This window comes from Aspergillus puulaauensis, chromosome 2, assembly GCF_016861865.1.
Source record: "Aspergillus puulaauensis MK2 DNA, chromosome 2, nearly complete sequence".
In the NCBI taxonomy this organism is placed as follows: Eukaryota; Fungi; Ascomycota; class Eurotiomycetes; order Eurotiales; family Aspergillaceae; genus Aspergillus; species Aspergillus puulaauensis.
Window position 1 is genome coordinate 4,332,496 of NC_054858.1, and position 20,280 is coordinate 4,352,775.

Consider the following 20,280-nt stretch of genomic DNA (forward strand, 5'->3'; position numbering starts at 1 on the left):
ATATTGGTCCACTCGAGCATCAACTGACAGACCCCGATAACCAGTTACTGGAAACACGTCTTTCTTCTATCCGATTGAACTTGGGCCTGTGTCATAATGGCAAAGTCGGGCAAGAAGAACAAGAAGGCCGATAGCGGCAAGCAGAAGAATAAAAAGGGCAAAGCTCAGGAGGGTTCAGACGCTCCAACGCCTCAGCTTGAGCTTCCTTCTACCGGACTCGACGAGCAACAACTAGCAGCAGAAACGCCTCTTCCTGAAGACACACTTGATCTAACCGCGGCGCCTACACCAGAACCCGAACCACAGTCTACTACAGAAGCTGCGCCGGAAGCTGGGTTGGAACCTTCGCAAGAGCCTCTACCGACACTTGAGTCTGCGCCTGAGAAAGAGTTACAAACGGAACCAGCGCCGCCTACCGAGCAAGTTCAGACGCCCTCTGCTTTCGAAGACCAACAGCAATCACCGTCCAAAATCGATGGTTTCACTCAAATTATTGAACCAGAAAATCGGTCAAATCAATCCACAGATATGAGTGCTACCCAGGTTCAGAATCTTCAGGAGCCGACCTACGAAAATTTCGGCGCATGGGGGCAATTTGGTTCAATCGAAACGAAGAACGAGAACGACGACACCCCGGCGCTACAAAGCAATCCTACAGAACCACCCGAAGGATCGCCAATTACTGCACCACAATCACCTGTGTTCACGTCTGGCCCAGAGACTGTCACTGAACCTACTGAATTTTGGCCAGCTTCGGAAGAAAACGACCAGACTAAGGCTTCGGCTCCCCAAGAGGAGGGCTCTCCCACAAAGAAAGACACTGACATCTCCCACGACTCTACCAGCCCGTTTGCCAAGTCAGGCTCATCTGAGCCAACTTCTGAACCTGCTCCTGCTCCTGAAGTTACCCCTACCCTCGCCTCTGGGACAGAACCTGAGCCCGTTAACGAATCCGAGCCTGCCAAGGAGCCAGAACCGATGTCAGTTCACGAACCGGCGACTGAGCCAGAGCCAATTGCAAATGTAGAGGCCGTGATGAGACCTGAACGTACAATTGATCCGGCACAGGAGGTAACCCCTCCTGTTTCAAAGCCTCAGTCCCCTGCGCCACCGACTGCTTCGCCGTCATACAAGTCCGCTTCACCAATGCAACGCACAATTTCGCCTGCCGCTATAAGTGTCGCTGATACCGTCGATATGCAACAAGCGTTCCCGCCCATTCCTCCGCCCACGGCTCCTACACCACCAATTGCGTCGCCCAAGTCCCAGCATGCTCCGCCCGTAAAAGATGCTGTATTCACGGCTCCGAGGGCGGCACCTCCTACGCCGCCTAGTGCTTCTCCGTTGTATCAACAAACCTACCCAGCAGATCAACCCTACTCTCCACGCCAGAAGCCTGTATCCTCATCACATATACACCAGTCTCCTGTCCGCAAGTCCTCGTCACCCCTGCCCAAAGTGAGCAGTCCCTTGTCCCATGCATATACCTCCCCAGTGATGTCTCCTCATACCGCACCTCTACCTCCAATGCCTCCGTCATTCCCTCCTTCAATCTCTCATAGCTATGCTTCTGCCTACCAGTCACCCCCTATGAGCTCTGGGGGGTTCTTTCCTTCTCAATATGGCTACTACCAGCCAACTTCGCACCCGCATCCTATGCAGCGTGGCTCAATGGCGCCTAACGGCGGAAATCCATTCTCGGGAATGAGAGACCAAGGTTATGGGCACGAAAATGAGCGCTCAGGTAGAGGTCCAATTATTCCCCAAGACCAGGAAGACGCTCGGGAGCTCTTGGAAAGAATTCAGGAAGCTATCCCGGATATCAACCGCCTTCTTGGGACCTTCAAGCATACGAAAACCAAGCTTCAGTCTCGCGAAGCCGAGTTCAAGCAGATGGAAAGCCAGCACAAGCAGGCATTGATGCACAAGGAGTTTTTTATCGAAGCGTTACAAAATCAGCTGCGCAAGACGGCGAACGAAAGTGCCGAGGAAGCAACCAAACTAAAGAATATGATCAACGAACTTCGGATGGAGCTTGGCAACATGGAGGAAAAGCGAAAGGACATGGAGGAAAAGCTCGCAGACTCCGAGGAAGGAAAAACTGGGCTCCAAGAGCAGGTCAAGAAGCTTAACGAAAACATTGAGGAGGAGCGTGTGGCACACGACCAGGAACTGGAAAAGCAGCGTGCAGAGAAGGATGCCGAGAAAGAAGAAGCGCTCTCGATACAGAAACAGGATCTGACCGAACTGTTTGAGGAGATCAAAGCAGAAGATGAGAAAGCGGCGGCAGAGACTCTTGCGACCCGTGAGACCGAATTGCAGGAGCAGCAAGAAGCGATGAAGACAGAGTACGAACAGCAGAAACAACAGATGCAGGAGTCGCATAATAATTTGCAAGCCGAGTTCGACGCTAAGCTGACAGAGCTCGCAACCACCCAAGAGGAACTCGAACAAAAGCACAAGGAATTGGAGGACACTCGGAAGGAGCATACTGAGCAGGTCGAATCTCTCGAGAACAGCCATCAGGAGAAGGTCAACGAAATGGAACGCGTTTGGAATGAGGAGAGAACTGGCTTGGAGACTCAACTTTCTGAGAAGTCCGAGGAGCTCGCCAACAGTGAGAAGGAGAACAAGCGGTTAGAGGAGGATGTTCTCGGCAAAGAGAAACAACTCGTTCATTCAACCGACAACATGCGACTTACGATTGAAAATTTGGGTAAAGACTGCGACAGGCTGAAGAAGACTCTCTATAGCCTTGGAGAAGCTACTGACCTCAAGAGCACGAAAGGCGATACATTCTTGTAAGTTGGCTAGGTTGGGATCCATTCGGTTCTCAGTCTCGTTCATTCTTTGCATCTTTTTTTATTTCGATATGATCACCTACGAAAGCACTTCTTTCCAATATTTTCTTTCATGACCAACATCCGCTCTCTATATTTTCTTTTGTTTTCTCTATAGATTGTTTACGAGGACCATGACATGTCGATAACGCTATAAATGTACCTGTTCTGATAAGAATGCGAATCTAGTCTAGACTGCTTCGGTCAACTCCAACGTCTTATTGTGACTCTCTCTAAAGAGCACTTCTCGTACCTTCCAATTGATCCTCCTCAGGAGGTTCTCTCAAAGCTTCCGCCAGATCTACCGTCATTCCTTGACAACACACCAGCATCGTGCGAACTACGGTCGGCGTACGTACAGCACGTTGTCTCGAAGACACTAACCTACCGCATATTCCACCCATTCCTGTTCACTTTGGGGCGGAGATACGATAAAGCAGATATCCTCTTCCAGATGCTCTCGATGGATATCCGCCGTAAATCCGTCCGACGCGAAGCATTCTGGAGACAGCAAACACTCAAAGCAGCCTATACAACCTCTGACGCGAAAGAGTCGATCAATGTCGTCGCCGCCGTGATCGTGGACGAAATCAGCAACCACCTAAAGCACCTTGCAGACCCTCGAAGAATGGATTCTCTTCTCACGGGAATTCGGAAAATTGTGAAGCTTGCGGCGGAAACATGGAGACATGCGCGTGTGGAGCGAGAGCTGATACTTGCCTCCCTTCCCGGGCCTGAGGACATCAATTCCCCGACTGAGGACTGGGAAGAGTATGAGATCTCACAGGAACATGACTCTGGTGATTCCCAGGCAGACCTTGCACGTCATGTGGTCCTACGTCCTTTCCCAAGGATTATTCGAGAAGCAGCCCACGAGGATTTCATCGGGGATGAAAGCAAGGCAAACCCTTGCACGTACTCTCAGGGTGCAGTGCTTTACTCTGACTCCCCTATCATCCTTGCACGACTACAAGAGCTGGCGAAGAAGTCTACAGATGCGCTGGCGGGGGCAGGTAACTCTTCTCGGCGGCAGTCTCGCGCATCGAATTATTCTGAACCACTTTCGCCCCTCCCAACCGAGATACCGTATATGCCAAATGATACGCTCATTGAAGGCGCAACCGGAGCCAACTTTGGGACTGTATAGTCTCGCCACTTGGTAGGAGGAGACTTTTCACTTACACTCTTGAATCATTTCCTTTGTGTTTCTTTTGCACGCCTTTTGTCTATATCTCTTCAACTTGATGTTTTCACCAAGTGAATCATGTATTCCATTGCGATTTTGTCTTCTCTTCGTGCGCCTGTCTTATGTCTATTATCCAACATTTTTTCTTTGATTTGCTCGGCAGTTTAGCGACTATAGCATTATGGGGTATTACAGGGAATCAATCACATGTTCGGAGTCAATTTAGTAAGGAACGCGCCGTTTTAGTTGGTCCAATATACGTGAGTATATTTCGATAGCAATAAATGTTCTTTAATTTGCCCGTAGCATGAGGTCAGTATCTAGCGGTGTGGCTAGTGCGAGGCATAATAGAATACTGTAGTAATACGTACTGTGATGGTGGTCAGATATGTCCTGAATCTGCCTTGGGACCCGAGGTGTGGCTGCGGTACGGTGGCTTGGCTAAGACTGGACCCTGGAATGCAACGGGCAGATTCAGCCCATTTCCAGCACAGAGAATTCGTGGGAAAAATAGAGAAGAAACGCAAGTGTATATTCCATGCAAGAGAACGTTTGCAACGAGGCATCTGCTTGTTTCAAGATCGGGTTGTTTTTTTCCGTCGCCAATATGCAGTGGAGACAGTGGGGATGGAGTCAAGAACGGGAGAACCAGCTCCAGTGGATATGGAATTATGGACAGCATTGGATTTGGATGTCAACATAACCACCCAAGAGGAAGGAGGCTGGCCTGATGGCGGGGATGGAGCGTTGTGCCGGTGTGCTGAGACGCTGTCCATTCTCAGCCTCTAGTTTGGCGCCGACAGTGTCGTGCTCACAAGGCAGCCTTCATTATTCTTCCAATATCCATTCTCCTTTCTTTTTCTGTCCCCCACCTCGTCGCATCCATCCCCTCCATCTCGCTGGCTGTCTGTGCCTGTCTGCCTGCTCGCTCCCAGCTTCAGCCCTGCTCGTCACTCTTTTCCCCCTCAGAGCCTCCTCCTGTCACCATTCCTCCCCACCCCCCTGTTCGACTTCTCAGGGCCCCAACTCAGCCTTGCTTCTTCTCTCTGCTTCTTATCTGTCCGCCTTGTCTCACCTACAGTAGCCCTCCTCAGCCTGTCTCTCTTTCTCATACTGCCTTACCTGGCTCACTCGTGCCTCTTCTGCACTCCGCCCTTCGACGTCATCTTGTTTATTGGACCAGAACATTCCATATTTCTATCAACTGCTCGAAATTCCCCCCGGGACAAGAGCTGAATGACCTAGATCTGTGCCGGCGTTCGGGCAACTTTGGTAGCTCGTCCTCTTATACATAATAATTCCGATCCGTTGCCCGATCTCGTTTAAAAGTCCCTGTGCCCGATCGCATCTACAACCTGTTAGACATGTCACTCTTCACCCTTCTTACTGCGTACTAGTGACAGGTACCTCATCGGAGACTCGAGTGCCCACTGGAAAGAAAAGACGCAAAGTTTCGCTCCTTCTCTTCGGAGCTGCCGTGACGAAGTTCCCACGTCAACATCGTGCTTCTGCTGAAGATGTCGGCAGTTTCGCCCCGTTTAGTGCAACGAGAATCGCCCGATAGGAATTTAGAACCAGCACTCTCCAATTTATACCTTTCTACTGCAGCCGACCCTGAATCGGACTTCCAGACATCTGGAATCAGGTTAACGCCCATCGAAGACCGGGGCAGCGCATGGAATGGCTCTTCCTCCCCGCTCGACCACCCCACCAACAACACATCGACACCGGGCAATAACGAGGGCTACGGCACCTCCTACTCTGATTTCCTAAGTCCGCCAGGCGATTGGATGAGTGACCATACATCTCCAGTTGATTTCGTGAACGCCTGGTCGCCGCCCAACGTTGCCCTCGCGCAGGACGTACAGACACCCGCGCTAAATCAGTTTAATGATGACCCATCATCTCCTCAAGCGACTATGAACCCCTCCCAACTCCTCACACCGAATCTGACCAACAATCCAAGCCCATCTTCAGACACAACAGGCGGTGGGGCCCACCGACTTTCTCGGCCCCATCCTCCTCCCGTGCCTCGCCTGATTACATCGCCTCTGAGCGATACTCTTGGCCCTCATCAGGCTCCCGAATCGGCCAGAGCAATAAGCCCAATTGTTAAGGTCGAAAGTTATTCACGGGGTGATTCACCTGTCAGAGATAGTTTCTCAACCAACCGCCGCCCAAGCCAGTCCTCCGTACATCTTTCCCCAGGAGGTATCTCTAATGCATCGGAAGAAGATGTAACCATGGAGACAGAGCACCCTTCAGTACCAAGATCGTCCGACGGGTCATGGGTTCCAGATATGCGTACTGGCCATTCTGGTCTCCCGCCAGATGCGCGAAAAGATGGATATATCCTCAGCCCAAATGAGATGGACTTCCAGCGAAAGTTGACAGAGAGAAACGCCGATATTTATCATTGGTCCGAGGCCGTAACGGATGCTCGTAGTGAGGCAGGTGATGATTATCTGCAGTCCAAGAGGGGCCGTACCGGTTATCCTCCCCCTAGGCGGAGAGCAAAAAGCACCGGGGACCCGTCTCTCCAAGAGGGTTATGTCAGTTCGAATTTTCAACATAACCGACTCGATGTCCCAGGACCAGGCCTTGTGCTCCGTGAGCCAAGTGATTATACCGATGATGCAACGGAGTCATCAGCCCCTGTCAGTGTGAATGAAGAAATGTGGACACACGATACATCAGAGGTTGCTCCCCCTGAACCGCGCAACCCAGAAACGGGTGAGCCAGAGTCTTACCAGTATCTTGGGTCCCCTCCATGGCGTGACGTTGAACGAGATTCGACTCCGCAAGAGACATATGTGCAGCCAGTCAGCTCTACCCAAGCGATAATTGAATACGAGAAACGTACTAGAGAAAATGACACTATATCCCGCGTCGCCACTTGGGGTACCCGTCACCGTGATGACCAGAGTGTCCGATCCGTCCAGTGGATGAATCGCGATGGGAGAGAAAGGAAGCATGAGAAGAAACCTAGTCTTCTCAGCTTCAACAAATATTTGTCGCATGGGAAGACCAATATTCTAAAGCGCCCACGTACCAGATCTGAACTCTCTACCATCCAAACTGTCCCCGAAGGCGAAGACCAGGTCGTGGAAAGTAGGCCAACCCCCCAAAGGAAAGACAGTTCGGGTAGGAAGTTGAGCCTTGGCCTTTCCCCAAGGTCTCCAAATTACAGCATTGGAGCAGTTGTTAGGGCTACGACGCCGATGGCAGCCATCGGCGGCCAGGACACTCTCAGTGCTGTAAGTCCAAGCACGCCCGCAAATTTTTGGAACCATCGCAGGCCACGATTTAGAAGCATAAGTGAGATACCTAGAGCGCCAGGTCTATATGAGCTCTTTACAAGCCACGGTGGTCCACCTGTTCCCAACATCAAATCAGCAGGCCAGCCCGCGGACGACGAACCGATCAAGCAAGTAGAACCAGACCATGATACCCCCGAGGAAGAAGATGACGATGACAACGATGAAAAGGGGCTCGTCATGGACTTTCCGATCCCACCACATCTACCAGTTCCGACTTTAGAAGGCTTTAGAACGCAGATCCGCGAACTCAACCCACGTCTCGAGTTTGGGTTAATTGATCGTTTTGCGCATGAGCAGGTTCGGCGATACAAGAGGCTGATAGAAGTCAAACAAACACACTCCCAAGCTGCCAACCACTACAAATGCAAATCTGGTGAATACTGCTTAGGCATGGGTGGCAGGGCGGTGCTTTTACCACCCCGTGCATCCGCTCAAGATGCAGATTCACACACTCAATTCCTAATCCCCAACCGCGGTGAGGCGGAAGAAAGCCCTGGAACCCTTGGGGAAACCACCATTGCCACAGCCCAATTTCCGCCAGGCGTCCCGTATCCACCACAACAGGTCAAGTTATTGCCAGCCGAGTTTGAATGTATGGTGTGCTTCCATGTGAAAAAGTTTCAGAAACCGTCGGATTGGACCAAGCATATCTATGAAGACGTGCAACCATTTACTTGCACATTTCCGGACTGCACTGATCCTAAATCCTTCAAAAGAAAAGCTGACTGGGTCCGACATGAGAACGAACGGCACCGGCATCTGGAGTGGTGGGAATGCTCTTTCACCGATTGTCGCCACAAGTGCTACCGGAAAGACAACTTCGTGCAGCATCTTGTCCGCGAGCACAAGTTGCCGGAACCGAAAGTCAAAAGGCCCAAGAATAAGAGATCGCCAAAAAGAAGCCCAAACGATCCAATCACGCCTGAGATGCAGGAAGAGATCGATCGCGAACGAGAGATCCGCAAACTTTGGGACCTGGTGGAAAGCTGCCGGTACGACACGACGAAAAGCCCCAAATCAGAACCCTGTCGGTTCTGTGGCAATGTCTGTACAAATTGGAAGAAGCTCACTGTACATCTGGCCAAGCATATGGAGCAAATGGCGATACCAATTTTGAGCCTTGTTGACGAAAGGGATTTTCCGTATAACAACGGTGCCGCTTCGACTGGCAACACGAGTACTCCAATCCCCCCGAAAACCAGCCCGTTTGATATGAATGAGATCAGCCCACACATCGATTTTACACCATCACAGTATCCACAGCCGTATTTCACTACCGACCCTCTGCCCGTGGGCGGTGCGGTGCCCAACCAAATGAATAATTTCGATGTTGTCTCACCGTATGCGACACATAATGGAGGAATGCCTGGGGCCCCTGAGCCGGCCGGGGAGCAGGAACAGGTAATGACCATGCCACAGCATCAAATCCCGGCCTCCTATCCTCCGCCATTCAACGGCGTCCCGCGACTAGGAGTCTCAAGTGAAGGCCTGGGGGTGGTGTCGGGATTCAACGATTTCTCCATGTCCCCCACGGAGATGCACCACGATCCACATAGCGCAATGTACGTGTCCAACGGGGCAACGAGCCACTATACTACCTATCACGGACCAATGGCGGCAGACATGCAGTATAATCCTGGGGGGTACCAAGGCCAAGGCCAGTGAGTTGAGATCTCAATCAACTTAGATTTGCTAGCGACCCTTTTTTTTGTGATATCCTAGCGACAAATTTGACAGATCGTGGGGGTGGAATTAGCATTGGAATGGATTTGCTTTTGTGGAAAGGGGAGTATTCGGCGCCCCGTTGATTGTCTTGTTTATTGTCATGTTGCTACTTGTGATCCACACGATGGCTTTCTTATTATTACCCTTATTCCTTCAGCCATTGTTGTGCGACATGATCGGCGTCTAGATACCCCTTGGGAACGCCATTCTTCGGCCGATTTAACATGCACAACGTTTTGGTTGCTGTTTCTGGTTTTGTGGATGACATTTGGGGTTTTGAGAATATTCAGGGGGCCGTAGAATTAGGCAGCTCTGACTTTTACGAATGAATGACCGCTTGAATACATGGCCAGTGAATTTGTTGACAGTTGCGGATACTCCTTGGCCTGAACAAGAATGGCGGGCTGAGTTATGTTTACTTTTGCGTCCAACGCAACGAAACCCGCTTCTAGCAAGATGGCTTCGACTAAGCTGGGCGATCGACGTCTAAAATAAAAGTTGGGTCTCCTGTCACTGACTGGAGGGTCTCGAGTCTCGACTCTCGACTGTGCCCGCAAGTAAACTCAGACACTCCTTACAGGCACAGCCACGCGTGCACACTTACGCACACTGGCTCAGGACATCCGGGAAGAAATCATGAATGTCTCCTCGTCGACGAAGAGCGAATAAGAATTTTTCGTATCCGCGGATGCCTCGCTCTGGCCCTGCATCCGGTCATGCAGTCGAGCGCACACTGAGCCGGCCTGATGTCGTCCGACTCCTGGTGCGAACGAGTCCTGTCGGGCAGTATGCTAGTAATGTATACTAATGCACTCGCCCTGTCATCGACATGTTAATTGCTCTTCGCTCGCGTGGGGTCCTGAGAAATAAGAATGTGAATTGCGAAGCCTCTTTCCTCCGACTGCCAGTTACTCCGGAGTTGTCCCTGCAATGCTTTTCCCTCGCCCTCCATCATCTCGTTCTTCTCTTTGCTTTTTCCCTCCTCGGTCTTCAGCCCTTCGTTTCCCACACACACACCACGACTATTGTTCAGGCTAAGCCCAACCGATGGTACGGATAGTTGAGTAGATCTTTTTTGAGGCCGATCGCTTGTCGCCGCCGCATTTCATTTCGCTGCGCTGCTGTAACACTTGATTGCTCAATTTCGACTTTCGACCTTCAGCCTATATGAGTCCTCTCTGCCCGACTCAACCCGGTTCTCTGCCTGCACCCTCCATCTGGTCGCATTCCTGTCGATAACACAGGCGGGGTCTATATTCATAGAATCTCGGCTCGAGACAAGCTTTGTTTGCTTCGCAGGGCACGCCAACTGCCACTATGAATGAGGTAGCCACCCAGCCCAGTCTTCCCCAAATGACATCAACCAAAATAATCCATCAAAAAAAAAATGGTACATATAATTGAAAGCCCAAGTATACTGATTATTTCCAGGAGCACAGTTTCTCTTGGAGTCACCCCAACGATGTCCTTCAAGGTGTTGGTTCAATGCACTCGGAGCCCGAGCTCGAGTTGCCCAACGGCCCCTCCTCTGATCTATCGCCCGGCGAATACGATCCAGCTTCATTGATGGCGCTTCATTTTGGGCCCGACGCTCGAGCTCTTCCTCACCTTTCTCCCAGGCACGCCTCGTTCCCCAACCAGTGGCCACCTGACCAATCAACGTCGCCGACGCCACAATCTCTCGACCATTCCAACTACTTCAACGCCCGATGCTTGCGCGAGCAGGACCCATGGAGTATGCTCAGAGTAACTGGTGCACCTGTCAATGTGACTTTTTCCACACGCGCTGGCCCAGTCCAACGAATAGGCGGCTTGCCGACTAAGCGTTCCACTGGACGTTATAGCGCACCTTCTGAATCTGAAAGTTATGGAGTGCATTCCTCAGACTCTGGATATAGTACGCAACGTTCAATTGCTGCCTCATATGCTGTAGACGCCGCTTGCAGTCCGAATCGTGAAGCACAGGGATACGAACAAGATGAAAATATGGTGCCGTTGGACGTTGATTCAACGCGTCATGGCGAGGCCATGGATATTGCGGAACGGCCCGAGACACCATCCCTACTTTGCCACGATGCGATCAGATGCGATTACCCGAGTTGCCCATGGACTGGCAAGTGTCCGTCTGATAAACGGTATGCCGTCGACCCTGCTCGCAAGAGACGCGCATGTTAACCTGCATAGAAAGCATGAAGCTCGACACAGGAAGCTGTTCAAGTGTGACGAACCGAACTGTACGCGGAAAGAAGGGTTCGGTACCGTCAACGACCTTTCACGGCATAAGAAATGCGTACATAAGAAGGAGCCGGAGCGCGGACCGAAGGTACTCTACATGTGCTTTGGGCAAAACTGCCCGCGAAGCAATAAGAAATGGCCTCGCCTCGATAATTTCCGCCAACACCTCGCGCGAATGCACAATAACGAGGATATCAATGAGTTGCTGAGAAGGTATGCTGGTTCACAACTAGAAGTGGAACAAATGAAATCTGATGCGCTTCTTCAGGTCGCACGAATGGTATGAGAACTGTATAAAGCCACAAGATATGGCATCCATTTTGGCCGACAGCTTGTCAGAGGAGGCAACACCAACGCACGCCCAGCAGACACCCGAGCCGGAAATATTGACCCAGGACACTGACCTCGAGTTCCGAGACCCAATTGCCCCGATCCATACGGCTTTCCAGCCCTCCAACATGTTAACGCTAGATTCGATCAAGAGATTTGATGAAGAGATGCGAGATGTACAAGGGGAGGGCGATCCCTTGCAGACCGTCAAACAACGGCACGATAAAATGGATGATATGATATCGGAAGCGGCAGTGAGCGTGGTCAATGCGATGACAAAAATGATCAATAATCAGCAGCGAAGGCGAGGCCATGTAGGCGAGGACATCGGTGAGCAAGAGGGCGAGTTATCAGATCGCAACCGTGAAATTCTGCAGAAGATTCTGGTCGCAGCATCGGTGCTCCTCTCGGGGGATTCGGGGCCTGACAGTGGTGCACCCCAGGAAAATACCAGTACTGCCTCGAACAAGGCGGGATGGGCCCAATGTGAGTTTTTCCCCCAAACAGACACGTCTGCACTGTGAGATGAAGTAAGTCTTCACGAGGCGTCAACGGAGTTCCTATCTAACACAACTTATAGGAAGCCTAAGGAACGACACGAACGACCGTATGGCTGCACATTCCTCAAATGTGACAAGACATTCGGTAGCAAGGTAGACTGGAAATGACACGGATAATCGCAATACTCCCAAAGCTGGCAATTTACGCTACCGGCACCTGCGCAGGGGCATCAGCTGTGTGCACTCATATTCAACCAGAAGGACGCCTACGCCAAACATCTGAGTCAACGGCATCAGGTCGACAGCGAGGAGGTGCAACCCTCAGTGTGTAAGAATCGATTGGGATGGAACGGAGAGCCTCGATTCTGGTGCGGTTTTCGTCAAAGAGCGATCTATCTCCAGAGTGGCAGCCTTGCAGCTTGGAGCCAGCGCTTCAATGATATTGATATCGAGCACTTTAAGAAGGACAAGCGCACTGATAATTGGACCCTTCCCTCAGTCCATATGGCCAAAGTCCATGGGGATGATGATGCGCATGTCACAAGAGGGAGGTGCGGTGGTGACGGCGAACCTGTTGGGGGTGGTGACAGTGATGCCGACGGGTATGCGGAGTATGGAAGCCCTCGTGAGAATGCCATGAGTGTAGACCAGGAACTGTCCTTTAAACCGCCATGATCAGTTGAATGGCCTACAGAATGTGTACCATTCCGGTCTCATTTATCGAACCGTCGAAAGCGGAAGCCCGGTAACGCAGGTCTTTTGGCGTTGAGCCTGCCACTGTATATAGAGTCACGAACAACAATTTCCAACTTCAAAAGAATACCTCTACAGCATCGTTGGGGGGGGGAAATCATATACAGCAAATTGAAACAACGTAAAAAACCTTACTACTTGCATTACCAGATGTATAAAATTGCCGTGGTGTATTCACGCTATATATATAGAGTACAACAATCAACCAGATAACAAATACACAAGTACAAAACTGAAGGTTGACGGGGTATATTTTGCTAATAATAGTTCTATACATACAGAGAAACAAAAATATAAAGAGCATATATTACAAGATCCAGGTCCCAAAACTCTGGATTCTATTTCTTAACTCCTGTTAACTCCCTTGCCTCCTTCTCCAAGGCCGCGAGTTGTTCTAGCAAGTACTGTTAGCCAAAGCATCGTCAAACAAAACACAGGTGAAAAACAAAAGCAAAACTTGAAAAGCAAAAAGACAAGACATACTGTTTTTATCAGCCTTTACCTCTTCCATCTCCAGCTTCACCCAGGTCCAATAGAGAACCTGGTAGGTGAAAACAGCGCCTAGGAAGACCTTTGCGAAGGGACTGAAGAAGTGCTTGTACCGCGCCATCTAACATCATTAGGTCGATTTTCCATCAAAACAAGAGAATATGGCACATGGGCTCATTAACTTACCCCTTCCTTGTAAGCGCTCGGCGGCTGTTGGGGTGGTGGGTGCGGCGGCATGCCAGTATTCAAGCGGGCGCGGGTTGTAGTTATATTTCTGCGAAAAAGCGCTCGAGAGAGCGACGGATTGAGACGGAGAGACATTCCGAGTGATTTTATTCTGGACAATACTCAACTGAGCCGACTCTGTTTTTGTATATCAGTTTTCTATTTATACGGTTTAGAGATGGTGATGTCCGCGGCCAGCTGACGATGAGTCATCAATCACATGATATCTGGAAGCAGCGCGGCTCAGGGCCAAATCATAGGGGGATTAGGCGAAGGGCGAACAAGCGGGGAGGAAGCCAAAGGGCGATAAGCTTCGATGTAGGGACAAAAAACTGACAGTGATTGTTGTCCTTTTTTCTCACTCTTTACTCATCTTTTTGCTGACCTGGGAGTGGGTGAACAGGTACGGCAAGGCGCGTTTTAACTGCAGGATATTGTTTGAGAATGCATTCTAGGCTGATTTTGACATTTTATGAGGTTGGAAGCGATGGAGTTACGATGTTTACGTGGGGGTCTGATCTGGTGGTTTTGCGGTGATCTCCAGCTTGAATTGTTTCCACTGGAAGTGAGCGGGCGATGAGGTGGGGACGCCGCCTCTCAGCCTCAGCGCTCAGGCAACAATCGCGCTTTTGCCGCCCGAGCTAGTCCTGATGAGGGGCTAGCTGTGGCTCATGTGTGGCTCAGCAACCGCCCGAAGGAGAACATCGCCAAAGCCTCAGGACTCATCAACTCGCTGAGAGATCGTGTCAAAGAGTGAGGGAAAACGTTGCATCACTTGCCATCCCCTCAATCGATCCTCCTTGGTTGATTCGTGCGGACATGCTGGTGAGCTGCTGTTGTCGCCGTGGATTTTGTTGAATAGGTATGTTCTTTTGTTTTGGATCTCGCTCAGTTTTGATTTTCGTTGCGCTGACCCCCATCAAGTGATTCTCAGCTTTGTTGCTTGCGAGGCTACCCATGATCAAAGTGCCACCTGCGACGCGTTTTACCATTTACCTACCCCCCATTTTTCTTCTGGATTCTGCTTGCTAGTTTGTTTGGGATTGTTGGCGTGATAATTTGATTCCATTTGTTCAACGTCGCTCTTTTGCTTCCTCCCGCCGCCCCTGCGCATTGTATGCACCCGACGACAGTGCTTCAGATACCTACGATTGGCTTTCACCACATCAGCTGTGATACCTGACGCTCTCGATTTTTTTTTGGGCCTATCTTCATGATAACGCGTCATTGCTAGAACATTGCGCGTGAGGCATAATCAAGACCTCAACCTCGATCTCGTCTTTTCTTGGTGAGTTCTATGAATTGAGCCTGCACTTTCAGCATCCTTGCTCTTGATGGCCCCTGGTTACTACTCGTCCTATTATCTATTTATCCGCCTGCATTTCTCAGTCCTACTTTGTCTTACCATAGACCTGCTTCATGGCACTGGCTTATCAATCCTATTCACCACAGAGTTCGGGCAGGAAACATGGCACGCGCGAAACGCTCACTCGAAGAAATCGCCAATAAATCCGATTCAGATGATGACGACTACAGCGATCACCCGATCCGCGATAGCCGACGCTCAGCCTCCAAATCAAAGTCGAAGAAAAAGTCTCGGCCTACCAAGAAAAGGGCGCGTCGCGATTCTGATGATGATGTTTTAGAAGATGACGAGATTAGTGAGCTTGACTCGGGTTCTTTCGGAGAGTCTGATGAAGAAGAGGATGTGAACGCTCCAAGAAATGCCCGGGGTACGGTGGCGCGAAGAGCCGCCACGAAGAGACCTATATACGACGAGGGCGATTCAGAGAGTATCGAGGACGACGAAAATGACGACGAGGAACAAGAAGTTGTGACTTCATCCCCGAAGAAGGTGGTGAAGTTGAAAGTGGGCGACGGCCTGAAGCGGCAGGCGCTGCAGGAAATTTACTCTGGCACTCGGCGGACGACGCGACGTACCCGCGACCCATCCGAAGATATCTACGCTTTAACCAACTCCGGACGCCATGCCCAAACGATTCAAAGAGGTACCCATAGCCCAGAAGCAGACCGGGGTCGCCGCTCATCCCGTGGCTCGAAGCGGGCTCCCGATGTTGACGATATCGACGAGGTTGACGCCAAAATGGAGGACCCGGATGTCATCGAGGAAACATTAACTGAAATCAAGACTTCGCAAGTAGAGATATCGGAAAGCGCCCCAACCTCCTTCCAAGACGATGGTGGACAAAGCGCAGCTGCCGAGGATTCAGGCTTCGTTCCGGAGTCCGAGAATGGTGACGCGAAGGAAGAAGATGACGATGATGACGACGATGAGGGCCCGACTATAAGGCGAAGAAATCGGCCGAACCGCAGCCAGAATACCGAAGAAGACACTACACAGCCTGTCGATGAAGAGGATATGGGACCACGCCGCTCAAGTCGTAAGAAGCCCAATTCTTCGCAACGGAAAAACGACGAGGGAAGTGATTTCGAACCAGAGGAAGAGGAATCGGCCGATGAGGATGAACTTTCGCAGTCCGGAAAATCTCAAGGTTCCCCGCGCAAAGCCAACCAAACCCAGGACGATGACTATGAAAGCTCAACCGGCCGACGCCCAGGCCTCCGTAAAAGAGCCTCCCGGTCACGTGGGGAATCCGAGGCCGCTGATATTGCGGAAGAATTGGCGGAGGAGCTTCATGATCTTAGAGGAAACCGCTCGCGCCGCCGCGTACACCAAGAAATTGTTTATGAGAAACCCCGACGCAGCCGGAAGGACGTTGATTACCGCATTATCCGCCCTGATCTGGTCCTGCCAATAGAAGAGGCGGAGAATGAAGTCAACGAGTCTCCATCGCGTAGGGGCCGTGGTGGAGGCGGAAGCGCCTGGCAGCGTACATTGTTCCCAACTTATGGGCCCTTTGGAGGCGGCGGGCCGTCTGCAATTCTGGGACCACCCGGAGCACATGCTGCCACCGGCGGGGTTGATAGCGATAGCAGTGATGACGAAGGAATGCAACATCCCAAAGGCTCAATATCAGGGCCAGCTGGTGGTCCCTTACCCCTCCCTTTTGCGACCCAGACGCATGGTACCGACGCAGCTCAAGGTCACTCTGGAACCCCAGCGAACCTTGGCCGCGTCAAAGATAAGCAGGCCCTAGCGGATGCAGATCCTCTTGGTGTTGACGTGACAGTCAACTTCGATAGTGTAGGCGGTTTACAGGGCCACATCGACCAACTGAAGGAGATGGTATCTCTTCCGCTCCTGTATCCAGAGATCTTCCAGCGCTTCCACATCGTGCCACCCCGAGGTGTTCTCTTCCATGGACCCCCGGGTACGGGTAAGACCCTATTAGCTAGGGCTCTGGCAAATAGTGTCAGCTCTGAGGGTCGCAAGGTCACATTTTACATGAGGAAGGGAGCCGATGCACTCAGTAAATGGGTTGGAGAGGCCGAAAGGCAACTTCGCCTTCTGTTCGAAGAGGCTCGTAAAACCCAGCCAAGTATTATCTTCTTCGATGAGATCGATGGTAAGCACCCTGTATCACTCTATAATACATAGTTGCTGATATTTTTTTCTCCAGGATTGGCCCCTGTCCGGTCAAGCAAGCAGGAACAAATCCATGCGTCTATAGTCTCCACTCTTCTGGCGTTGATGGATGGCATGGACGGTCGTGGTCAAGTCATTGTTATTGGTGCTACGAATCGACCAGACTCTATTGACCCCGCTCTTCGTCGCCCCGGTCGTTTCGATAGGGAGTTTTACTTTCCACTGCCCAACAGCGAAGGCCGCCGTTCTATTTTGAATATCCACACAAAGGGTTGGGATCCGCCATTACAAGATGTCATCAAGGATGAACTCGCAGAGATCACAAAGGGGTATGGTGGTGCAGACTTGCGTGCTCTTTGCACCGAGGCTGCGTTGAACGCAGTGCAGAGAAGGTACCCTCAGATCTACAAGTCCGACAAAAAGCTTCTGATTGACCCGAAAACAATCGAGGTCGCCCCAAAAGACTTCATGTTGGCAATCAAGAAAATGGTCCCTTCATCAGAAAGATCTACGTCGTCTGGTGCCTCACAATTACCTAAACCCATTGAACCGTTATTACGGCACCCTTTGGTCGAGCTTAAGAGTATCCTCTCAGAGATTCTTCCCCAACGTAAGAGGCTTACAGCCTTGGAAGAAGCAATGTTTGAAGAATCAGGAGACCCTTCAACTGGCTTCCAGCGCGAGCAGATGCAACAGGAATTCGAAAGGTCGCGGGTCTTCAGACCTAGGCTATTGCTACGCGGTTCCCCTGGAATGGGTCAACAATACTTGGCAAGCGCCCTGTTGCACCACTTTGAAGGTCTGCACGTTCAGTCATTTGACCTTCCAACATTACTTAGCGACTCAACACGGTCACCTGAATCGGCGATTATCCAGCTTTTCGCCGAGGTCAAACGACACAAGCCCAGTGTGATCTATATCCCCGGCCTTCAAAATTGGACTGAGACAGTTGGACAGGCAGTGATATCAACGTTCCTAGGCCTTCTACGGTCTGTGTCTTCCACTGACCCTGTGCTACTACTTGGGGTTATGGAGGCTGGCGTAGAAGAAGTAGACCCTAGGTTGGTGAGGAATCTCTTTGGCTACTCGAAGCGAAACATCTTTGAGCTCGCTGCACCAGACAATGAGGCACGTTATGAATATTTTTCCAAGCTCATTGATCTTATCAAGGCCTCGCCTTCTCAGCTACCTGACCCTGATAATCGGAAGAAGAGACAACTTGAAGAGTTAGAGGTGGCGCCGCCGCCACCCCCGAAAGAGCAGACGTTTTCGAAAGAACAGCTCAAAGCTCAGAAGAAGAAGGACTACCAAACCTTGAATTTATTGAAGATTCGTATCCAGCCTATCATGGATCAGATCAAGAAATACAAGCGCTTCAGGACGGGCGTCATCGATGAGTCTCAGATTCGCTACCTATGGGAAGAAGATGACCCGAATGTTGTTACGAGTGATCTGCCGATTGAACAGCGGACAACATTCCGACCATTTGAGAAGGCGCATGATAAACACGGCGTTTTAGGCCTCCGGGAGGCGGTATCTGGCAAATTCTTCTACAATATGGAGATAGTGACCATCGAGAAGCGCCTTTCTAACGGATATTACAAGCGTCCCAAGGACTTTTTAGCAGACATTAAGCGATTAGCGAAGGATGCTCGGCAAGCTGGCAATGATCAGGAGCGCTTGCTCCGGGCGAATGAACTTCTCTCCAATGTTGAAGTCGATATCGCTACTATCGAGCAGGCCGAACCAGCGTTGGTGACTGAATGCGAAAATGTTTATCTTCGAGAGCTGGAGCGAGAGAAGGCTGCGCTGGAGAAGGCGAGAAAAGCCCAAGAGGAGGAAGGCATTGCGGCTCGTGCAGGAAACAAGGTTCCTCATGGCAATACAGACTCAGACCCGTCGAGCGGTCCCGTCGTACTCGGGGCTTCTTTCCCTGATCTTGCTCCTCAAGTCCCTCCTGACCGGCCCGTCACGCCTACACGACACTCAAATGTCAGCTTCATGACTAATGGGTATCACCGGGGCGATGGATCGGACTTGAACGATTCGCACCCGAGCAACGGCTCTCACGAGTCTCACCCTGATGGGGATGGGGACGTTTACATGACCAACTCTGATCAATCTGCTGGACGGGATACGCAGGTAAGCTCATTTGGGCCTTCTGCGCAACCTAAACCGGCCTATTCCATGACGGCTCCCTCTCAACAGGTGAGGCGAGAGTCCGGCCTTTCGAGCTTCTCACAGAAGGGGCCTATGACCCCCATGGCCCCTGGATCCCAACCGGGAGACTATACCAACGAAGCCTCCACCACGCAAACGACGTCAGATAAGAAGTCGTCCGACCAGTCTTCACATCCACAGCCTTACACTCAGAGCCCTATCGTCGCTCATGGTGGACGGCACGATTACCCTGACCTCACCCAGTATCCCGATCGTGTGCCGCAAGAGGAACTCCCTGATACCCAACAAGGGGATAGTAGCCAGCCATCCCCACAGTCTCGCGAATCCCAGCTTGCGCACGTGGATGGGCCGGGTGTCAGCCAGTCGCAACCAAAGTCGCAACCCCCTGTACCTCTCTTCGACGGTACTTCTAGACAACCGACCGGCCTGCAATCTCTGCCCAATGACCATGACGAATCGCCGAATCTAATCATCGACCACGATTACGTTCGAAATCTACATAAAGAGATGGCCCAGCGCACGAGTGGTTGCTCCGTCGAACAGCTTGAGCAGATTAACACCGCACTGATGGATCTCCTCTGGCACACGCGCAGCGATTGGAACCGCAGCAAGGTGGCTGCTGGGATTCAAAACACGTTCAACGACGTCCTCGAAGACATGCAAGCTGTACAGGAGATTGGTCCGATTAGTCAAAAGACGAAGGAGCAGCTTGGACCGCTTTACTAGAAGTCTTTTCTCACCCACTTTACCTCCTACCTACTTAAATCATCCCTCGCTTTCCTAACCCTTTTTCCACACATTTGGTTTTTGAATTTGGCAGCAGCAAGCATGGATTTGTGTAATGAGATCAATGGCGGATATTCAGATTCTCTTTTTTCAGTTCACCTCATTATTATTCCCATCATTTATTCTCCTCACTTCCTATACCTCTTTCCCTTTACGCTATTTCACTGATCAAGGGTTGCCTTTGGTGTCGAGTTAGCCCGTC

At 51.1% G+C, this 20,280-nt stretch overlaps 5 protein-coding genes across 5 annotated transcripts; 4 read left to right on the forward strand and 1 right to left on the reverse strand.

Annotated features, from left to right (window-relative positions):
• Positions 1–96: 96 nt before the first annotated feature.
• On the forward strand, positions 97–3,987 carry APUU_21785S (uncharacterized protein; the record flags this gene model as incomplete). The annotated part of the gene is made up of 2 exons (XM_041700576.1): positions 97–2,801; positions 3,030–3,987. The coding sequence occupies 2 exons, from the start codon at positions 97–99 to the stop codon at positions 3,985–3,987; spliced, it is 3,663 nt and encodes a 1,220-aa protein (XP_041553547.1).
• Positions 3,988–5,543: 1,556 nt separating this feature from the next.
• APUU_21786S (putative C2H2 finger domain protein) lies at positions 5,544–9,011 on the forward strand (the record flags this gene model as incomplete). The annotated part of the gene is made up of 1 exon (XM_041700577.1): positions 5,544–9,011. The coding sequence occupies one exon, from the start codon at positions 5,544–5,546 to the stop codon at positions 9,009–9,011; it is 3,468 nt and encodes a 1,155-aa protein (XP_041553548.1).
• Positions 9,012–10,388: 1,377 nt separating this feature from the next.
• Positions 10,389–12,160, forward strand: APUU_21787S (putative C2H2 finger domain protein; the record flags this gene model as incomplete). Its single annotated transcript, XM_041700578.1, has 4 exons — positions 10,389–10,397; positions 10,503–11,206; positions 11,256–11,519; positions 11,575–12,160. 4 exons carry the CDS (start codon positions 10,389–10,391, stop codon positions 12,158–12,160), a joined length of 1,563 nt encoding a protein of 520 aa, XP_041553549.1.
• Positions 12,161–13,227: 1,067 nt separating this feature from the next.
• APUU_21788A (uncharacterized protein) lies at positions 13,228–13,699 on the reverse strand (the record flags this gene model as incomplete). Its single annotated transcript, XM_041700579.1, has 3 exons — positions 13,228–13,283; positions 13,373–13,499; positions 13,565–13,699. The coding sequence occupies 3 exons, from the start codon at positions 13,697–13,699 to the stop codon at positions 13,228–13,230; spliced, it is 318 nt and encodes a 105-aa protein (XP_041553550.1).
• A 1,372-nt stretch (positions 13,700–15,071) lies between these two features.
• Positions 15,072–20,018, forward strand: APUU_21789S (chromatin segregase YTA7; the record flags this gene model as incomplete). The annotated part of the gene is made up of 2 exons (XM_041700580.1): positions 15,072–17,091; positions 17,146–20,018. The coding sequence occupies 2 exons, from the start codon at positions 15,072–15,074 to the stop codon at positions 20,016–20,018; spliced, it is 4,893 nt and encodes a 1,630-aa protein (XP_041553551.1).
• Positions 20,019–20,280: the final 262 nt, after the last annotated feature.